General features: G+C 42.2%; 1 protein-coding gene across 3 annotated transcripts in view; it reads left to right on the top strand.

Annotated features, from left to right (window-relative positions):
• LOC311585261 (disintegrin and metalloproteinase domain-containing protein 5-like) overlaps window positions 1-19,605 on the top strand; it is a 61,892-nt gene that overhangs the window by 15,619 nt on the left and 26,668 nt on the right. For all 3 annotated transcript variants that reach the window (XM_084760298.1, XM_084760300.1, XM_084760299.1), the window contains exons 11-16: window positions 675-811; window positions 2,660-2,846; window positions 6,600-6,695; window positions 10,479-10,674; window positions 17,020-17,110; window positions 18,969-19,185. In XM_084760298.1, coding sequence (XP_084616424.1) covers window positions 675-811; window positions 2,660-2,846; window positions 6,600-6,695; window positions 10,479-10,674; window positions 17,020-17,110; window positions 18,969-19,185 — 924 coding nt within the window. The remainder of the gene's footprint in view (window positions 1-674; window positions 812-2,659; window positions 2,847-6,599; window positions 6,696-10,478; window positions 10,675-17,019; window positions 17,111-18,968; window positions 19,186-19,605) is intronic.

The following is a 19,605-nucleotide window of genomic DNA, read 5'->3' as shown; positions in this document are numbered from 1 at the left end:
CATAATGCTTACATATACACACAAGACTGGTCCAGTGTTTTAAAATTATCTTGTGGGCAAAGAACACCTTCTAAAGCTGTTGTTGCTTTCAAAATGCAAGCTCAGGGACCTGGCAGCTCTCACACTGCAGAAAACATGTTTTCAACCTCGTGCATGGAGGCCTCTCCAAAAGTCCCCCTCGCTCACCACATAGCCACTATTTCCTTAGTATGGTCAAGACAGAGACTCCAAGAAGGCAGTATTTGCAAAAACCATTCATAAATGATCCCACATACCACCACCGTATTGGAAGAAGCTAGCTTCTTCTCAACAGAATGATGTCACAGAGGACATCAATACAGGAAATCTGGGTTATTGGGACCCATTGAGGAAAGTAGATTTGATTATTAAATAGAAGAGTAAAGGCTTTGTGTTAAAAGTAACTCAGAGAAGCCATAAGACTGAGGTGCTTTCCATGTGATATCTTTGCTAAGGTAGCTTGTATTGTCATTTAATAACAGTATTTTGAAATAAAGCTTACTATATTGAATTGCCCATGTTTAGCAAGCCAGCCATTAAAATACTTGTAACTTGACTGCAGCTACATCCACGTAGGTGTCTTAAATGTGTTAATTATTTTTCAGTGCAGCCCAATGTTGCTCTGTTAACCTTTTCTCCTTTCTGTTCACACTTAGTTTCCAAAAGGTTTTTCACTGGAGTCCTTCAGTGTCATCTTCACGCAGCTTCTGAGCATTGGTATGGGATTAAATTACGACAACACTGACATCTGTCACTGTACAGCAGATGTTTGCCTAATGACGCCCAAAGCAATGTAAGACAACCTTTTTAATTAAACACGTTCTTTTTTCTTTTGGCTTGCTTTCTATTTCTGTTAACTGAATAAAATTAATTGATAATATATATATTTAGATATTTTGAGGAGTTTTCATTAGTGGACATGTGGATTTTAAGCCTCATTGTGTGTGTCTTTAGAGTCTCCACATGCGCTTGTCTTATGTCTTTTTTCTCAATGCCTATTTTCCCTTTTGTTACATAATGTATATGCATCATTAGGATGTACACTATGGAATTTCGATTTATGAGTACATTGTACACTGACCAACTGTTAATAATGGGCATATCAATAATTTTATATTTTATTTCTTTGCAGTGTTGATAGTCAAAACTGTCCTAATTGTTTTGAGATAGACAGTATTATTTCTTTCATCAGTCTACCATAATGACTCTGTCAGTGACCTCCCCCTTTTCTCTTCTCCACACTTTCCCTGGTGCCTGGGGGGACCGCGGTTTCAGTCAACTCTTATGGTCTCAGGATTTTGAATCCTACTTTTGAGTGAGATGTGACATTTTTTCTTCTTGTACCTAAATTCTTTCTCTTACTGTCCTCTAACTCCACCCATGCTGTAGCAAATGCCTTTTATGGCTGAATAGTTACAAAACCACACATTTTAAAATCTAATTTTGTGATGGACATTTGGGTTGATCCTGTATCATGGTACTCTGATGGAGTAACCATGAGGACCCAGATGTCCTTTTGACACCTGACCCATCTCCTTTGTTTTCATATACAACAGGCTCTCAGTAGGTTCCTCCCCCCCACTTTTGAGGCAGTGTCACACATGTTGTACATAATAGTTGCTCTAGTCTTTATTTCTGTCACAGTTCTAATTGCTTTCTCTTGCTGGTGGTACCCACTTTCCTGTTTTCCGTTTAACTCTGGGGAGGAGGGAACCTTCCTGAGTTATCTTTTCCTATTGAGCTCTGTAGTTCTCAAATCACGAATCCCAAGTCCTTTGAGGGCAGGTGGATAAAAAATGCCCAAGTCCAATGTAGTTCTTTTGGCTCTGGGAGTTGGTTTCTGTTAATTTATATCTTGGCTTTGCAGGCTTCTCACTTTATTTTATGATTTTTAACTTAGACTTAGTGATGAGAAGCAGCAATGATAAATACATGCCATGCTGTCTTGATGATCTATTCATAACTGATTTCTATTTATAGAAGATTTTTAACTGTTCAAGTTAATATGCTTATTCTGGTGTGTAGCAAAAGAGTATATGACAGAGTTAAATCACTTAAAAATATACTGAAGATTAAAGCTGAAGATTTGAAGTTCAACTATTTGGCATTAGGAAGAAAATTCTAAATAGCAGTTTTGGTGGTTAAGGACTTCCAAAATTAAAGAAGAACACGTGTAGAAACACATACACACTCTGCACATGCACACTACACACACACACACACACACACACACACACACACACACACACACACACACACAGAGTTAAGAGCCTTTAGCATCTATGATGTTGCTATTTGGGTAGTAAAAGTTGGGAAACCTGGATCAGCATCTTGCATGTACTGAGGGATTACATGCCCCAGGTTCTGTGTAAGTACATCATGTGACACACACACACACACACACACACACACGTATGTGTGCATATATGTATATATATTTGAGTTGTATCATTGTTTCTCACCTTTTCTTGGTGAGAATTGTAAAAGTACGAAAAGACAACTTAGTAATCTGGTTGCTGTGCTTAAAAGTGTGCTTAGTGTTTCCTGTGAAGGGTGGTGCTCTAGAAATCTTTTGTCAAAGAACTGCATCATGGGAACTGGAAAACAGTAGCTTTGATCATGTGACATTGTTGTGTCCTAGATATTCTGGCGGTGTGAAGGATTTCAGTACTTGTAGCTTGGATGACTTGAAATATCTATCAGCAAACAAAGTCCTTGAATGTCTCCGGGAAGTGCCTATGGAAAGAAAAGCTAAACGCAGGCCCAGGCGAATATGTGGCAATGGCATAGTGGAAGGCAAAGAACAATGTGACTGTGGGACTTTGAAGGTTGGTAGTCTTTAAAAAAAAAACTCTTCTCAATATCTTATGTGTAGTAGTAAGGAAATCAGAAAAAATTTTATCTTTTAGCAAAATAGATTTGAAGTAGACTTTTTCCTTTTGTGTAGCTGAAATCTTCAGTCTCCTAATTTTCCTTTTGGAAGTTAGTGTATTGTTTCTTTGAGTGCTTTTTAAACACTGCCTTCTAACATTATTTATTTCCTGTGTCAGCTGAAAAATTACTCCAAAACGGTCTTAACTGTCAAAACAACCTGCTCTTCACAACAAACGCTAACAAGACACTGAAAGGCAGCAGGGAGACTGTGCGGTATAAGAGTAGGATATGTCCCTGCTTAATATAGGAGACAATCATGCTGGGCACGAGGGTTCTTAATTAAGCCGTTCCAAAATAAAATCTGTCAATTATAAAAGACATAAAGCATGAAAATAAGATCAAAGTAAGCTACAGATGAAAAATGGTAGAGGGACCTCAGCGTGCCTATTGCCTTTTAGAGGCAGGATTGAGTCTGAAAGGTTCCACGGAGGAGTGTCTCTGCCAGGTCTAGAAGGATCAGCAGGCATCCGCGTCCTCTTTCTCTCACAAGCTCTCTGCCACCTCCTTCCCAGCATTCCCTGAGCCTTAGAAGCTACTCTGCCAGGGTTGGGCACCCCACACTCACCCATTCTCTGTGTTTGTCTGAACTAGCCCCTGTCTATGCCCTCATAAGTTATCCAACGCCTAGTGGCCGGCCCTAAACACACATTGCACGGGGAGCAACACAAAACGAGCTTGTATATACCTATGCCTGTGATAATAACAGTGATAGACGAGGGTGTGGATTTGAGAGGCCATTGGAGAGAACACAAGAGCAATCAGGAGGTGGAGAGAGGAGTGGGGATGATGTAACTACAGAACTCATGTAGGAAATAGTCCACCCCCAATAAAAAATTAAACACACACACACACACACACACACACACGCACGCACGCACGCACGCACGCACTCACGCACGCACGCACAGTCACAGCTATATGAACAACTTTTCAACCAAGACAATCAGAGACCAGAGAGCAGCAGCAGAAACTGTAGAAATCAGAGGCTCATCCTGATTACAAAGCCACCACTAAAAATTGCCTATCTATGATGCCGCCTACACGGCGAGTAGGTGTCTCTTAGTACTGACGATCGCTGCCATCTTGGTAATCCTGTACCGCGCAGTCCAGCCTCTCTCTGTTCACTATCATCCAAGCTGTTGCTATGCTGTGCTATATTCAAACAGGCTTCACCCCCGAGGTCCTGCCATTTTTGAGCTACAATCATGGGTATTTGACATTTACCCTCCAAGTGCTATCGCTTCCTGCCACTGGGGACAGGCTACCTAGGAAGTGCTCTGTTTCTTCACTCCACAAGCTACTTTGCCTAGTGAGTGATCCTCAGAATCTAGACAGAAGCAAAGCAGCCATGTTCTGATATATCCTTTCCATGAGGAGAGCAACATTTTGAGTAGTTGCCTTGCCCGGCCTCCCTGCACGTCGGTAGAGAAGTCTAATAAAATCTGAGCCACTGAGATGCCTCACCCCCCTGGAGAGCAGTCCTGGACCTTCCCATAGTCCAGACTGTAGGTACACTTTATCAGTCCCGAGTATTCGTGTGACCACTCCATTTTGCAGAGCCCGGTCTCCTGTTGTATGCCGCCATATCAAAGTCTGTCTCATCCGTACCCAGTGCTCGTGTTGCTTTCTGGTCTGGATTCTGCCTGTGTTCTTCTTCCTAGGGCCTGTGTGTCTGAAATGCCCCTTCCTTTACACAAGCATCAAAATCACCAGTGTCCCTGCCCTCAGGGGGGGCTAGAGACACCAAGTGGAGTGTTGGGCTTTCATTATAGTTTTAGGAAACGTGGGAGACCCACATCACCTAATCCTCAGACAACTCCCATGGATAACTTTTGTTTTTTTGTTTTTTAGAGTCAGAGTTTCTCTGTGTAGCCTTGTAGAACAGGCTAGCCTTGAACTCACAGTGATCTGCCTGCCTCTGCCTCCCGAGTGCTGGGAATAAAGGCGTGTGTCACCATGCCTGGCTCCCAAAGATAACTTTAACCATAGATGAGGTCAAACAGAAAAAAGAATCTTTGAACTTGAGGATAGGTCTTTTGAAATAATTGAGTCGGAAGGTAGAGGAAGGAAAAGAACATGTAAAAGGATAAAGAAAGACTATGGGGCTTGTTTGACACTATTAAGTGCAGAAGCTCCTATTATGGAATTTTCCAGAAGAGAAAACTTTTTTTTAAACCATAGAAAGCATACTTTTAAAAACCCAATTACTTAAAACCCCCTAACTTTGGGGAGTACTAACACTTTCTCAAATAGTTTAAGCCAATGGTTCTTAACCTTCCTAATGCTGTACCCTACAATACAGTTCTTCACACTGTGGTGAAATCTTGGCAAATTCACAGATTATATAAAAAGTAAGCAGATGCCCTGGAGTAACTAATGGGTCAATGAATGAATGAATGAATGAATGAATAAATAAATAAATAAAATATCTCATGGTGAGTGAAAGCAAAAACCTCTCAAAACCTCCCTGATGTAGCATAAGCAGTTCTGAGAGGGAAGGTTATAGGGGAAAAAAAAAAGGCTACATTATGAAGGAAAATAGGTGCCACTTTTACCTGCCTGCTTTCTTTCATTCTTTGCTGGTGAGTGCACCAACACAGCTGCCACCACTACTTTCCAAGCTAAATATTTATTTCTCACCTTTGGAATATTAGCAGCTGTTGAGTTGTATTCAGTAAACTAATCTTCTCCAGGATTACCCTTAAGATAATCAGCAAAGTTATAAATAAGGTCTCGTCTGTAGCATTCTATTAAATGTCTCTCTTCCTGTAAATACTCCAGGGTGACCAGGGTCAGGTGACGAATGCAACATAATTGACAACAGAGTGAGGAAGACATGAGTAGGTAGAACAAATGACTGTTTCCCTAGGAGGTTATAATGGGCATCACCAACTTCAAGGGCATAGTTCAAAGCAGGACGAATTTTAAAACCAGTGCCTCTGAGAAGCACACTGTAGGGGGAACGTGAATAAATATTAGTATGAAAAATCAGGCCTTATTCAGTACAGTAAAAGAAATAATATACTGTATAACCCAACACATAGCTCAAAAATACTAGGCAAAAAGACACATCAGTTTATGAGTCCTTCAGGGTAGCACTGTCAACAGATGCTTCTATGGTGCATGGTAATGTCTGCCTGTCTATCCATGGCCACAGGGATACAGGCCACATGTCGCTATAGCACCAGAAAACAATATTCTTAACTCCATGTGCCTCCTGTGAATTTGAGCCAGTCCACATGTCTAAGCATCCCCCTCCTGGTGGGGCAGCTCTAAGAGTTTCCAGCTTTCATTCTTTCTGAGGAACCAAAATAGAGGGGCCAAGCAAAGGACCACACGAAGCGGGCTCTCGGCCTGAGCAGAGCCAAAGCTGGTCAGCACTGGGACTCACATGGTGATCGTACCAATGGACGAAGCCTGACACAAAAGCTAGACCACAGGAACAGTAAGATATCAGGAAATGTGTTCCCCAGGGTGGTTTCGTGTTGAAGTACAGCAGGTAGAGGGAAAGGATGCTCTTGGAGACTGCTGAATGAAATGTTGTTGCCACACATTTCCTGGAGAATGGGGTTATGGAGCCAGTTTGTGAGCTCGCGTGCTGAGGCACTGTCTGGTGTGATGCAATAGGACTTTGCCTCTCTTTGCAGAACTGCACACACAAGATGTGCTGTGACCCCATGTCATGCCGGTTAAAGAACGACGCCATATGTGGCTCTGGAGAATGCTGCACGCAGGACTGCACGGTAAGAGGGAATCTGAGTTCGACAACAGCCCAGTGATAATTTTCTTGAGACAAAAATACGTAGTTTAAATGGCATCACTCTTAACTGACAACTCTATGATGCTCTGTATCCAACTCCACACCTGGCTCCATCCGGTAATCTATCACTTCCTGTGATCTTGTGTATGCTGTGCCTTGCGTTCCTTTCCTCCTGACTTGGATCTCTGATGTATTCTCTATGACCGCCAACATGTCTGTACGACTGACATACAGCCCGCAGTCTCTCTTATTCCTATTCTCTGCATGGAGCCTGTATGAAGGCAAGGAGTTAGATAAATTGCTTGTGCTGGCTGAACTCAGCTTCCTGTCTTCTGAGAGAGTCCTTGGCTCTGATGCACTCACACAGAAGTCCACTGTTGTTAGTATTAAAACTCTCTAAAGAGAGTTCCAGTAATGTTTACATCTTAAGAGAAAAGGACGAACAAAGTAAACAGCATAAATCAAAGATTGAGGCCAATGGTGCCTTTAAAAGCCAGCGAGTGTGGGATTGTAATAGCCATGGTTATTTAGAGAAATAGTAACACACACACACACACATACACACCCATGCACGCACACATTCACATACAGTGATGGCCAGTTTAACGTCAACTTCACACACACACACACACACACACACACACACACACACACACACACACACGTGCACATGCACTCGTACACAAATTCACACACAGTGATGGCTAGTTTAATGTCAACTGGACACAAGCTACAGTCATGTGAAGGGAAAGAACCTGAGTTGAGAAAACGCCTCCATAAGATCAGGCTGTAAGACACTGTCTTAACAGTGACTTGATAGGGAAGATCCGTTTGGTCCAGGTGCTACAATACTTTAAGTAAAACAAGCAAATGCCCTTGCCCCCCCCAAACAACAACAACAACAACAACAACAAAAACCCCAAAACCCAAAACAGAACAAAAACAAAAACAAAACAAACTTAGAAAACTTTATAAAAGACAAGAAGGTGGTTATGTAATATTAACAGAAGACAGTTCATCAACAGGATATACAATTGTGAGTATATATGCGTCCAACAGCAAGGCACCCAGACACACAGGCAATGGCAACAGATACGAAAAGAAAGATAGGCTTATTCAAAATTAGGAGATTCAAAGTTCTACACTTCAGCAATGATCGAGTCACATTGCTCAGATAAGACGCGTTTAACTATGACACTCTTCCATGTCAGAAAAGCAACCTCCCCCCTTACCATCAAGTCCCGTGATAACATGAATATCCTGTGCCAGCCAAGTGTCCTGGCAGAGGCCTCCTCTGATCTGTGGTCTCACCCAGGAAAACTGCAAGACTGGAGAGGTGAGATCTGCATATTGAGTGTTTTGAGTCTCGTAAAACCAGCTCTGGGACTCACGGAGGTCAATTCTGCACCCACACAGAGACTAGTAACATCCCTCTTTGTCATTTCCTTTGGGAATCTGGAGAAACTACAGGTAGCAAATACTCTCGGATGCTCTGTATATAGAAGGGCAAGCTGTGGCATGACTGTAGCATAAGGGCAAGCTGTGGCATGACTGTAGCATAAGGGCAAGCTGTGGCATGACTGTAGCATAAGGGCAAGCTGTGGCATGACTGTAGCATAAGGGCAAGCTGTGGCATGACTGTAGCACTACCCACAATGGGACAGTCATTGACATCCTGTTAGCTACTGAAAATAGTAAGCATTCTCATATGAAGTAAGAAAGAAATTATGCTTAACAAAGCTCAGGTCCTTTTTCTTGAGAAAATTGTTTGCTACAGTATATTTGCTACATTCTTAGTACGCTGATCCTTGAAAGGATATTTTGAAGCTCTGTTACTTGCTGTAGGAATCCTCATATTCACAGATTTTTATGTAGGTGCTGGGATCCAAACTCAGGTCCTCAGGCTTTGCTTGGCAAGTACTTGACTGGCTGAGCCAGTCCCCACCACCTTGATCTTTGCTTTCTTGAAAAATAAGTTTTTCTTTCTCCAGTTACACTTAAATATAACATTTTATCCACAGTGCATTAGGTTATGGCTATTCTGTTTTCTTGCCTGAACTGTCTCTACTGACAAACTTGTAATTATACGTATTTTTGTTGTTCTGCACATAATGTCTTCTACTTTCTACCTTAAGTCTTATCTTTATCACTGATTTGGAATAATTTGATGATAATATATATCAATATGGTCTTCTGCTTGAAATTTGTTGAACTTACAGTTCTTTTTAAAAAATAATTTAAATTAAAAAAAAATTTTTTTTTACACCCAGACGGTAGTTTCCCAACTCTGTCTCCTCTAGGCCCCTGACCCCTGTCCCTCTGCCTTCTGTCTGTGCCAGATCTACCCTCCTCTGCTGTTTCTCAGAAATGATCAGGTTTTTTAGGGACATCAACCAAACGCAGCATAACAAGCTACAATAAAACCTAGCACGTACCATCATGTCAAGGCTGAAGAAGGCAGCCCAATAGGAGGATAAGGGTCCCACAAGTAGGCAAAAAGGTTAGAGAGATAACCCCCTCCCACCATTAGTATTTCCCAAGAACACCAAGCTCCACTTGTGATTTGTTTTCACATGACCAATGGCATGGCTTTTGACCTTCTCAAAGGAGACCACAAGGAGATAAAGACCAAAACAAATGCTAGAAAATGTTTAGCGTGATGCTTTGTTATTTCTCTCAGATGATAATTTATTTACTATTTCCCTTTAGAGACTGCCCCCTTAAAAAAACAACAGATGAGCTAAAAATACAACCTAGAAAATTAACTTTGTAAAAAAATTCTGGCATATTGTGTATATATCGAGACATTTTCCCTTCATTAGAAATCACCTGACAGGGCTGAAGAGACATCCCAGTGGTCAAGAGCACTGGTGATTCCCACAGAAGACTCATATTTGATTCCCAACACCCACATGTTGACTTATAACTTGTGTGTAACTCCAGTCTCTGGGGAACCTGATGCCCTCTTCTGCCATCCGAGGGCACCAGGCATACACATGGTACACATATTTACACATAGGCAAAATACTCATATACATGAAATAAATAAAATCCTTTTTAAAATGAGCACAACATTGATTAAGTTATTCATATAATCTTAACTTTAGTACTAAGTCTGTCCCACTAAGACAAGTATTATAGTAGATAACCAAATTAGTTGCCATTGCTAGACCTAAAGAGACCTTTTGCTTGAATCAACCATATCTACATATGTTCAGACATATGAACAAATATTCCTGAGCCTAGGATAGTGGGCATGACTCCCAGGCTTCCTTGACTTCAACTATGGAAACTTTTTTTTTTGTTAGACACATTCATGTTTTCTCCTATAACCATCCTATGGGAGGCCTTCAGTAATGGGAATTTATGACAAGTTTCATTCAAAACCATCCAGAAACTTTTCTTTTTTATCTTAACAGTTTAAAAAGGAGGGGGGTGGAAATTGAAATTGGAGAGAGAGGAGAAAGAGAGAGGAGGAGAAAGAGAGAGGAGGAGAGAGAGAGAGAGGAGAGAGAGAGAGAGAGAGGAGAGAGAGAGCGAGAGAGAGAGAGAGAGAGAGAGGAGAGAGAGAGAGCGAGAGAGAGAGAGAGAGAGGAGAGAGAGAGAGCGAGAGAGAGAGAGAGAGAGAGAGAGAGAGAGAGAGAGGAGAGAGAGAGCGAGAGAGAGAGCGAGAGAGAGAGAGAGAGAGAGAGAGAGAGAGAGAGAGAGAGAGAGAGGAGAGAGAGAGACATCATCCCTGGATGTAATCCTTTATGCTTTCTTCTAGATAAAACCAATTAATATACTTTGTAGAAAGCCCGTAGATGAATGTGACTTTGTGGAGTATTGTAACGGGAAAAATTCTTATTGTATGCCTGACACATACTCACATAACGGACAGCCCTGCGGATCAGGTGACGGCTACTGCTACAATGGAATTTGTCGGACTGCTGAAAAACAATGTATGAAACTCTTAGGAAGGGGTAAGAGCCATGGCACTCTTCTAAAGGCCGATTATCCCAAAGCCCATTATTCCGTTTTGAGGGGAAAAAGTGCGTCATGTATTAATGGCTAAAGTCTTGCTTGGAAACCATTTCAAAGGTGACTCATTTCCCTGCTCTCATGAGAGAACAAAAAGACCCCCTGAACTGACACTGGATTCCTATTGGTAAAGGGAAGACCTTGCGAGTAGAGCCTTACCTTCCTGCTGCATTACATTAGATTCGTGGTGTTAGGGTTTAGTAAAAGAAGCTGGGTACCTAGTAGAGCAAAGTGGAGACTTTGAGAGCCTGCCAGGGAACAAAGGGTCCTCTGACAGTGGACAATTCAGTTGTTTATTTGAGTGTTGGATTTCTTGCTGCATGAAAAAAAAAAAAGACTATCCAAATTGATGTAGTTGCTGCTAGCTGACAAGAAGAAATTTCATCCTGAATTCTACCTTGAGGGAAGAGATAATAAAGGTATGATGCTTAGAAAAAGCATCATGGGGCCGGCTGGGGTAGTGGCTCACACTTTTAATCCCAGCAGTAGGGAGGTAGAGGCAGGAAGACCTCTGTGAGTTCAAGGCCAGCCTGGTCTACAAAAAGAGTTCCAGGACAGCCAGGGCTATACAGAGAAAAACCTGTCTGTAAAAACTACCACCACCACCATCAACCCCACCACCAACAACAACAAAAAAGTATGTTCTGACAAAAGGTTTGTCTCTGGGAAAAAAATATATGATGCACTTATAACACACTTACATGAAAAGAAGAGTGACATGGAATTCAGCCACAGAGGCCAGGCTGGGATGTCCTGGCCACTCCTTTTCATCTTGCCATTACTGGAATTACCCAGATTTTTATGTGGGTCCAGAGATGCAAGTTCTATTCCTTACATGTGTAAGGGAAGCCCATTACTGACTGAGTTGTCTCCCCTTTCACAGCATCATTGGTGTTAAGGAAACCTGGCAAAGTCGTCTGTCTTGTAAAGGCTCTTAGAAATGCTCAGGTTAAAGTATGCTCCTGTGGTTAGCAGGACTGTCAGGCCACAATCACCTTTTTTTTTCCCTTTGAGGTGGATCAAAGAAAACCCTTATGCCATCTCTATTACTGCTTGAGACTATAGAAAATGTTTTAAAGATCGACTCTATTTTATGTGTATATATGAGTGCCTGAATGTATGTATGTGTTCCACATGCATGGTGAGTGCAAGCAGAGACCAGAAGAGGGTGTAGATCCTCTGGAAATGGGGTTGCAGGCAGTTGTGGGGCTCCACATAGGTGCTAAGAACCGAACTCGGGGCCCTCTGCAAGAGTGGCCAGTGCTTTTAGCCGCTGAGCCATCTCTCCAGCCCCTGCCTGAGATTTTGAGGGTTTCTTTTAAGAGAGTAAATGCAGGATCAAACATTATAAACAACAGCTAGGGTAAATAGTTCAGTAAATTGATTATTAAAAGGAAAAGTGCCTGGAGAGTGAAGCCTCTTTCTTTCCACTGATATCTGTATGACAGCTCCCACAAATTAATTTTTAATCATGGAATTCATACAGGTTTCTAGCTCTTCAGTGTATTTGTTCTTTTTATTTATTTATTTATTTATTTTAATTAATTTATTCATATTACATCTCAGTTGTTAGCCCATCCCATGTATCCTCCCATTCCTCCCTTCCTCCCACTTCCCCCCTACTCCCCTCCCCTCCCCTCAGTCTGTGTCTGAGGGGGACCTCCTCCCCCTGTATATGCTCATACGGTATCAAGTCTCTCCTTGGTGACCTATTATCTTTCCTCTGAGTGCCACCAGGCATCTCCATCCAAGGAACATGTTCAAATATGGGGCACCAGAGTTTGTGTGAAAGTTAGATCTCTTTCTCCACTCAACAGTGGAGAATGTCCATCGGCTAGTCCGGGTAGGGGTTCGAGGGTTACTGCCTATTTTTTCCTTGGCTGTTGCCACAGTTTGCGGAGGACCCCAGGGCCCAGACTCGCCTGTAGTTTTCCAGGACCCGCTGGATCCTTCTATTTCCTCTTTCTCCCAGGCTTCTCACACCTAAAGTTTCAATAGGGTGTCCTCCCCTCTTACCCACTATCCTGGTAGGTACAGTTTTTCATGGGGACGTACACCTTGGACTAGTGTCTCGATATAAGTGAGTATATACCATTTAGCTCTTTTTGCTTCTGTGTGAACTCACTCATTATGACAATTTCTAGTTCAACTGACACCTCATGCTGGCGAGGGTGTGGAGAAAGAGGAACACTCCTGCATTGCTGGTGGGAATGCAAACTAGTACAACCACTTTGGAAAGCTATCTGGTGCTTTCTCAGAAAAATGGGAGTAGGGCTTCCTCAAGACCCAGCTATTCCACTCCTTGGAATATACCCAGAGGATGCACTACCACACAACAGGGACTTATGCTCAACCATGTTCATAGCAGCCTTATTCATAATAGCCAGAACTTGGAAACAACCTACGTGTCCCTCAATAGAAGAATGGATAAAGAAACTGTGGTACATTTACACTATGGAATACTACTCAGCTATTAAAAACAAGGAATTTCCAAAATTTGTGTTATTTGTTCTTGTAACCTCAGCTCAGAGTAGTCTCATGAAGGCCCATATAGGCTGCAACGTGTTTCAACTTCATACCAAAAAGAAATCATTTTCAGCCAGAAGTTACTTTATTGAGCTATATCATATTTTAGTGACAGGTTTTGTTTTTGTTTGTTTGTTTGTTTGTTTTTGGCACTGTCTCAGCTTATCTTTATCTGTTTCCTATACCAGATATCTGGTGTCCTGACGTCAGAGTGGGTGTCCATACTGATGATTAAAATTTTTTTTATTTGCTCTACATTTCAGTTCTGAGTCCCCTAAAAGGGCCCCATTTAGGAAGGGTTCATGCCACTAAGTGCAGACATCTGCTGCACACTTCTGTTCATCGTCTCACATGGTAGCCTGGCTAATGGGGTGGAAGGACATTTATGTATAAAGCCCACAGAGTAAATGTCTCTTGTCTAGTGATTTTTTAGGGGGGGAGGAGGGTGGGTTGCTTTTGTTTTTGAGACATCATCTCTCTGTGTAGCCTTGGCTATCCTGGAACTCAGAGATTCGTTTACGTTTGTGTCCCAAGTCCTGGGATTAAAGGCGCGTGCTGGGAGATCCTCAAGATGGTGGCGCCCAGCAAGCACTGTATCTGATCTACTGCACGGAGACTAGGGACTTGAGTGGCGCCACAGACTGTTAAATCCAGCACCACTTGGTTGTTTATCTTTTTTTTGAAATCATCAATTTTTTAAATTTAATTTATTCAGTTTACATCTCAGTTGTTATACCCTCACTTGAATCCTCCTGTTTCTCCCTTCCTCCCCTCTTTCACCCTATTCCTCTCCCCTAGGTCTGTGAGAGAAGGGGCCCTCCTCCCCCACCAGATGGTCACAGCCTATCAAGTCTCATCTTGGTAGCCTGCTCATCCTTTTTCTGAGTGCTACCAGGCCTCCCCACCAAGGGGAAGTGGTCAAATATGAGGCACCAAAGTTCATGTCAGAGTCAGTCCTTCATTGCTGGTGGGAGTGCAAACTTGTACAACCACTTTGGAAATCAATATGGCACTTTCTCAGAAAACTGGGAATAGGGCTACCTCAAGTCCCAGCTATTCCACTCCTTGGAATATACCCAGAAGATGCCCCACCACAGAACAAGGACATATGCTCAACCATGTTCATAATAGGCAGAACCTGGAAACAGCCTAAATATCCCACAGTCCAAGAATGGATAAAGAAACTGTGGTACAGTTACACTATGGAATACTACTCAGCTATTAAAAACAAGGAAACCCCAAAATTTGTGAACAAATGGATGGAACTAGAAATGATATACTGAACGAGTTAACCCAGACCCAGAAAGACTCACATGATACATACTCACTTATAATTGGACTCTAGCCCAAAAGGGATGTCCCATGAAAGTCTTCACTTACCAGGAGATTGGAATAGATGCAGGGACTTCCTATTGGGACTCTAGGTGAGAGAAGCATGGGAGAAAGGGGGAAATAGAAGGATCCAGAAGGTCCTAGAAACCTACAAGAAGAACATCATGAAACTAAGGGGGTCTGCTGAAACTACTGCACCAACCAAGGACAATACATGCAGTAAACATTGAACCCCTATTCAGATCTAGTCAACGGACAGGGCATTCTCCGCAGTTGTGTGGTGGTTTATCTTTTTAAGAAAGGCTCTCATATAGTCTGGAGCAGCCTGGAACTGGCTATGTAGGCACAGATTCTACCTGCTGGAGGCAAGGCAAAGCAAAAAGGAAGAGCTGAACAAGAACCATCATCCCCACCAACTTCACTTTCATGGTCTCTTTCAAGAACATTCTTACAGCACATGACTGTAGTTACATCTCCAACATTGTGCATCCTGGAGTCTGAAGAGCCACGATAATCCACGGCACAGCTGGGATGAGCCAGGATCTACCTAGAAGTGTTCCTGGGAGCAACTGTCAGTTGACTCCCTTCTTGACTTGTACTTTAGCTCTAGATAGCCCCGAGTTCAAAGCATACAAAAATCGAGGCAGAAATGCAAAAGCTATTGTTCAGCAGCCCTAATTCCTTGCCCCTAGGACACCAGGAAAATTATATCTCTAAAACTCTGTCAGTCTTCTGGGTGGGGTGAGGAGCGAAGAAAACCTTGGCCTTAGGGCACTGGGAGTGGAAGTGGGGTGCATCAGAGCTGTGGTGTTTCAGTAATCAAGAAAACAAAGCCATCTGGTTTGTTATCCTCAGCCACAAAAACCTGGTAGGAAAGGGTATTAAAGAAAATGTGGAGGTGATAAGTGTTGTGTAAGTGTGTGTGCGGGGAGCCACGAAGCACCTTAGAATGGGGGTTCTCAACCAGTGCCTTACAACACTTCTGAGGGTGGCCGAGTGACACTTTCACAGGGGTCGCCTAAGACCACTGGAAAACAAAGGTATTTACATTACGGTAGCAAAATTATAGTTATGAAGCAGCAACAAAAATAATAACAAAAATAATTTCATGGTCCGGGGTCACCACAACATGAAGATCTGTATTAAAGGATTGCGAGTTAGGAAGGTTGAGAGCCACTGCCTTAGAGCACTCTGCATTTGACTGTTCAAAGCATTCTGGCTCAGGGCTGGGATGGTAGGGTGTCCTGGCCACAGAGTCTCTACAGGGCAGTTCTCAATGCTGTGAAGCCAATATGCTGTTCCTGCTAACAAGCTCAGTTAGTCATGCATAATAAATACTTCCTGTGTTTATCTTGAGTACTGTCATCCTAGTACTCAGGAAGCTGATGCAGGAGGATTGCTGTCAGTTTTTCAAAAAAAAAAAAACCCACAAAAAACCCCAAATTCATGAATTTCTGCCCATCCCTTTTAGTTTTAGTTTTGTACCATTCAATCCCTGTCCAGATTCTAATGGGTTGGGGCTAAATTAGATTTACAGCATCCATAAATTGGGACAGGCTTAACAAAAACTCATTGCTGTTTTTTGTTTGTTTGTTTAATTTTTGTTTTTCTTTTTAGAGAAGGCTCTTTTCAAGAAAAAACTTAGTGTCAGTAGTAGATTATTTCCCATGTGTATCTATACATAGTTCATGTCCCTCTGGAGGTGATGTCTATAGATCAGTCCCTGCAGGTATGAAAACTTGTGCGTTAATTGAAGAGAGGGGTCTCTTGTTGATGACTAGCAATGAAAGCAAAGATCTCAGTTCTTATACCAAATAACTGACTTGAACAATGCAACCAACCCTTAAACCCTCAAGTCAAAGTGATGGGGGCAGCTGGTACGGGTAGTTGAATTTTTGCTATTTTTTTTTTAAGCCTAGCCACGACTACTCACCCCCTTCCCAACCCCTCGCCCTGTCCACATGTGTGTGGGTTGATGTAGGTGAATGGTAGTGTCCTTTGTACTTTGAAAATGCGATACCTCTGTTATGCTTACCAGGTGTAAGGCCATGGGCATCAGGACTCTAGTACAAAGCCCAGAAGGGAAGCTCAACCTGGGCTGCACTTGGCTCAATAAACTGCATCTTCCCTGTAAATAAAGAGCTAAGAAAGAAAACAATTCAAAGGGAACAAAGAGAACCACATTTGCCGCTCTCTTAAAATATGAAGCATCTAAGCCCATTACTCTTTCTTCCTTCCATCCCTCCATCCGTTTTTTGATCCATCTACTAGGCTGGTTTAGAATCCAGAAATCTCTTTGAAAGTATCTCAGTCCCAACAACATATTGATGCTGAAGAGTCACATTGCAGTTTCCAGTGCAACTCTTGTCAGTTTCGCAGTGTGGTTTGAGTTCCTAACCCATCTTGCTTCTTCCTGTCTTTGTCTTCAGGTGTGAGAGGGGCTCCCTTCTGGTGCTACGAAGAAATGAATTCCAAAGGTGATCGATTTGGCAACTGTATTGAAAGTTTTTGTCAGTTTCAGTATGTATTTTGAAAATTATTCTTTTGTTTAGACTGTAGATTCTCAAATTCGCAAGTGTTTTCTGTGTGAGCTGCAGTGGGGTACTTTGCCAGAGTTCCTTTGTTACATTATCTCAACTGAACTGTTGTTGTCCTGTGCTATGGGGACATCTGTCCAGTGTCTACAATGTTAAAACTGGAACAATTCTACAGATGGTTATAGTGAACTAGACACTGTTTACATAGGTTATATATATATTATTATAGACACATATATAATATTATATATTTATGGTAAGTGTGATATACCTCACAGAATGTAACTAATAAAAATTATCTTGTTTTACTTACAAAAAGCCTGATAATCAATGGTCATTTGTCCAAATTTCAGTAGTTAGAACAAGGCATAAAAGAGCTTTAAGTGTGTCATGATTATCATTTTTTTTTTTTTTACTTCTGAATTGCCTCATTAAGAAAAAGAGCTATAAGTTATGCTAAAGTTTTTATGGAGGAAAATGGCTTGACCTAGATTTAAATTAGTAAGACATTATATTTTGGTTTTATTGTGTTTATTTATTTAATCACTTTACAGCTTGATTTCAGTCTCACCCTCATGCCCCTTTCCCAATCTCCTCTCTCCTCCTTCTGAAAGAAGAGGAGGCCCCCGAGGGTATCAACCCACCCTGGTACCCCAAGAGGCAGCAGGGCGAAGTGCATCCTCTCCCACTGAGGCCAGAGAAGGCAGCCCAGTTAGGAGAAAGGGATCCAAAGGCAGGAAGCAGAGTCAGAGACAGCCCCTATTCACATTGTTAAGGGACCCACATGATGACTAAGCTGTATATCTGCTACATATGTGTAAGGGATCTAGGTCCAGCCCGTGTGTGCTCTTTGGTTGGTGGCTTAGTCTCTGTGAGCCCCGATGGGCCCAGGTTAGTTTACTCTCTAGGTCATCTTGTGGAATCCTTGGCCCCTCTGTCTCCCTCAATCCTTCCTCCCTCTCTTCCACAACCCCTCCCTCAGCTCTGCATTTCATCAGCTGCTGGATAATGCCTCTCAAATGACATTTAAAAAATATCTATTATGTATACAGTGGTCTACATGTACATCTACAGGCCAGAAGAGGGCATCAGATCACATTATAGATGATTGCGAGCCACCATGTGGTTGCTGAGAATTGAACTCAGGACCTCTGGAAGAACAGCCAGTGCTCTTAACCTGCCCCTCTCCAGCCCTTCTCAAATGCTAACTTATGTTAGCTTTCTGACTGCAAGCATAGCAGAATATCATTAATAGTGTCAGGGGTTGCCTCTCTCCCATGGTGTGGGTTTTAAGTTGGGCCACTCATTGGTTTGCCGTTCCCTCAATATCTTCTATCTTTTAACCCTCTACTTGTTGTAATTGAGACAAATTTTAGATCCAAGGTTTTATGGGTGGGTTGGTGTTGCCGTCCCTCCACTGGGCAACACCTGTAGTCCCACCTGGCTACAGGATGTCGCCACCTCAAGCTCTGTAACCCCTGCTGGCAGGAGTCTCAGCTAGGGTCATCCTCATAGACTTCTGGGAACGTGCCCTGTCCCAGAGATGCCCCCTTTACCCATTTCTGCTCTCGATCCCTGTCCTCTCACCCCAGCTCTCCCCACACCTGGTCCTTCTGTTACCCTCTTCACCCCAGTGAGACAATATTATTTTAAATTTAGATGTATACTGAGTTAAAGAAGAATAGATTTTCTTTTCATATTGTATAGACAGAAATAAAAAGGTTGAGAAGGCGGGACTACAGTTGCTGATTTTTTGTTAATGTGGAACCTCAGTTGCTAACTTGTCTTATCAGCTGCTTGGTTAGATAAATGCTAAGATGTGTTTCCCATTATGCTTCCAGAGATGTTCTGTGTGGGAAGTTAGTCTGTACGTGGCCATACAAGAGGTTACTGATGAAGACCAATATATCTGCTGTTTATGCACACATACGAGATGATGTATGTGTAGCTATGTATAAAGGTGGGAGGATACCTCAGCAGACACTTACAACATACAAGTTCATGGAGGAAAGAGATGAAACCTTCGTAGAAGATGGCACTATCTGTGGCCCTGAAATGGTAATTTGAGATACTTTAAACCGATTTAAAAAATTCTTTTTGTGGTCATATTCATCTTGACACTATATCAAGCACTCTATTTTCTATAATTTCTTCATTGCGGTAAAATGCTTTTTAACAAAGGTTGTCATTTTAACCAACCAGAGTTGTGTAATTTAGTGGTACCGAGTTCACCCCCAATGTTGAAGAGCCACGACAGCAACTCAGGTGCCACTGTCAGATTTCCTTTCTTGTTCCCTGCTTATGGTGTAAACTGTAGACTGAGCACCATGCCTGACTACTGCCATGCTTCCTTACCATGCGATGGACTCTGATTTCCCTATAGCTGTGAATCCAAAAAAAAAAAAAAAAAAAAAAAAAAAAAAAAAAAGAAAGAAAACCCTAAAAACAAAACAACAACCCCACCCATTAAAAACCCTT

This window comes from Acomys minous (genome assembly GCF_964271855.1).
Source record: "Acomys minous genome assembly, chromosome: 15".
Lineage (NCBI taxonomy): Eukaryota > Metazoa > Chordata > Mammalia > Rodentia > Muridae > Acomys > Acomys minous.
This window is presented reverse-complemented; position numbering and strand designations above follow the sequence as displayed.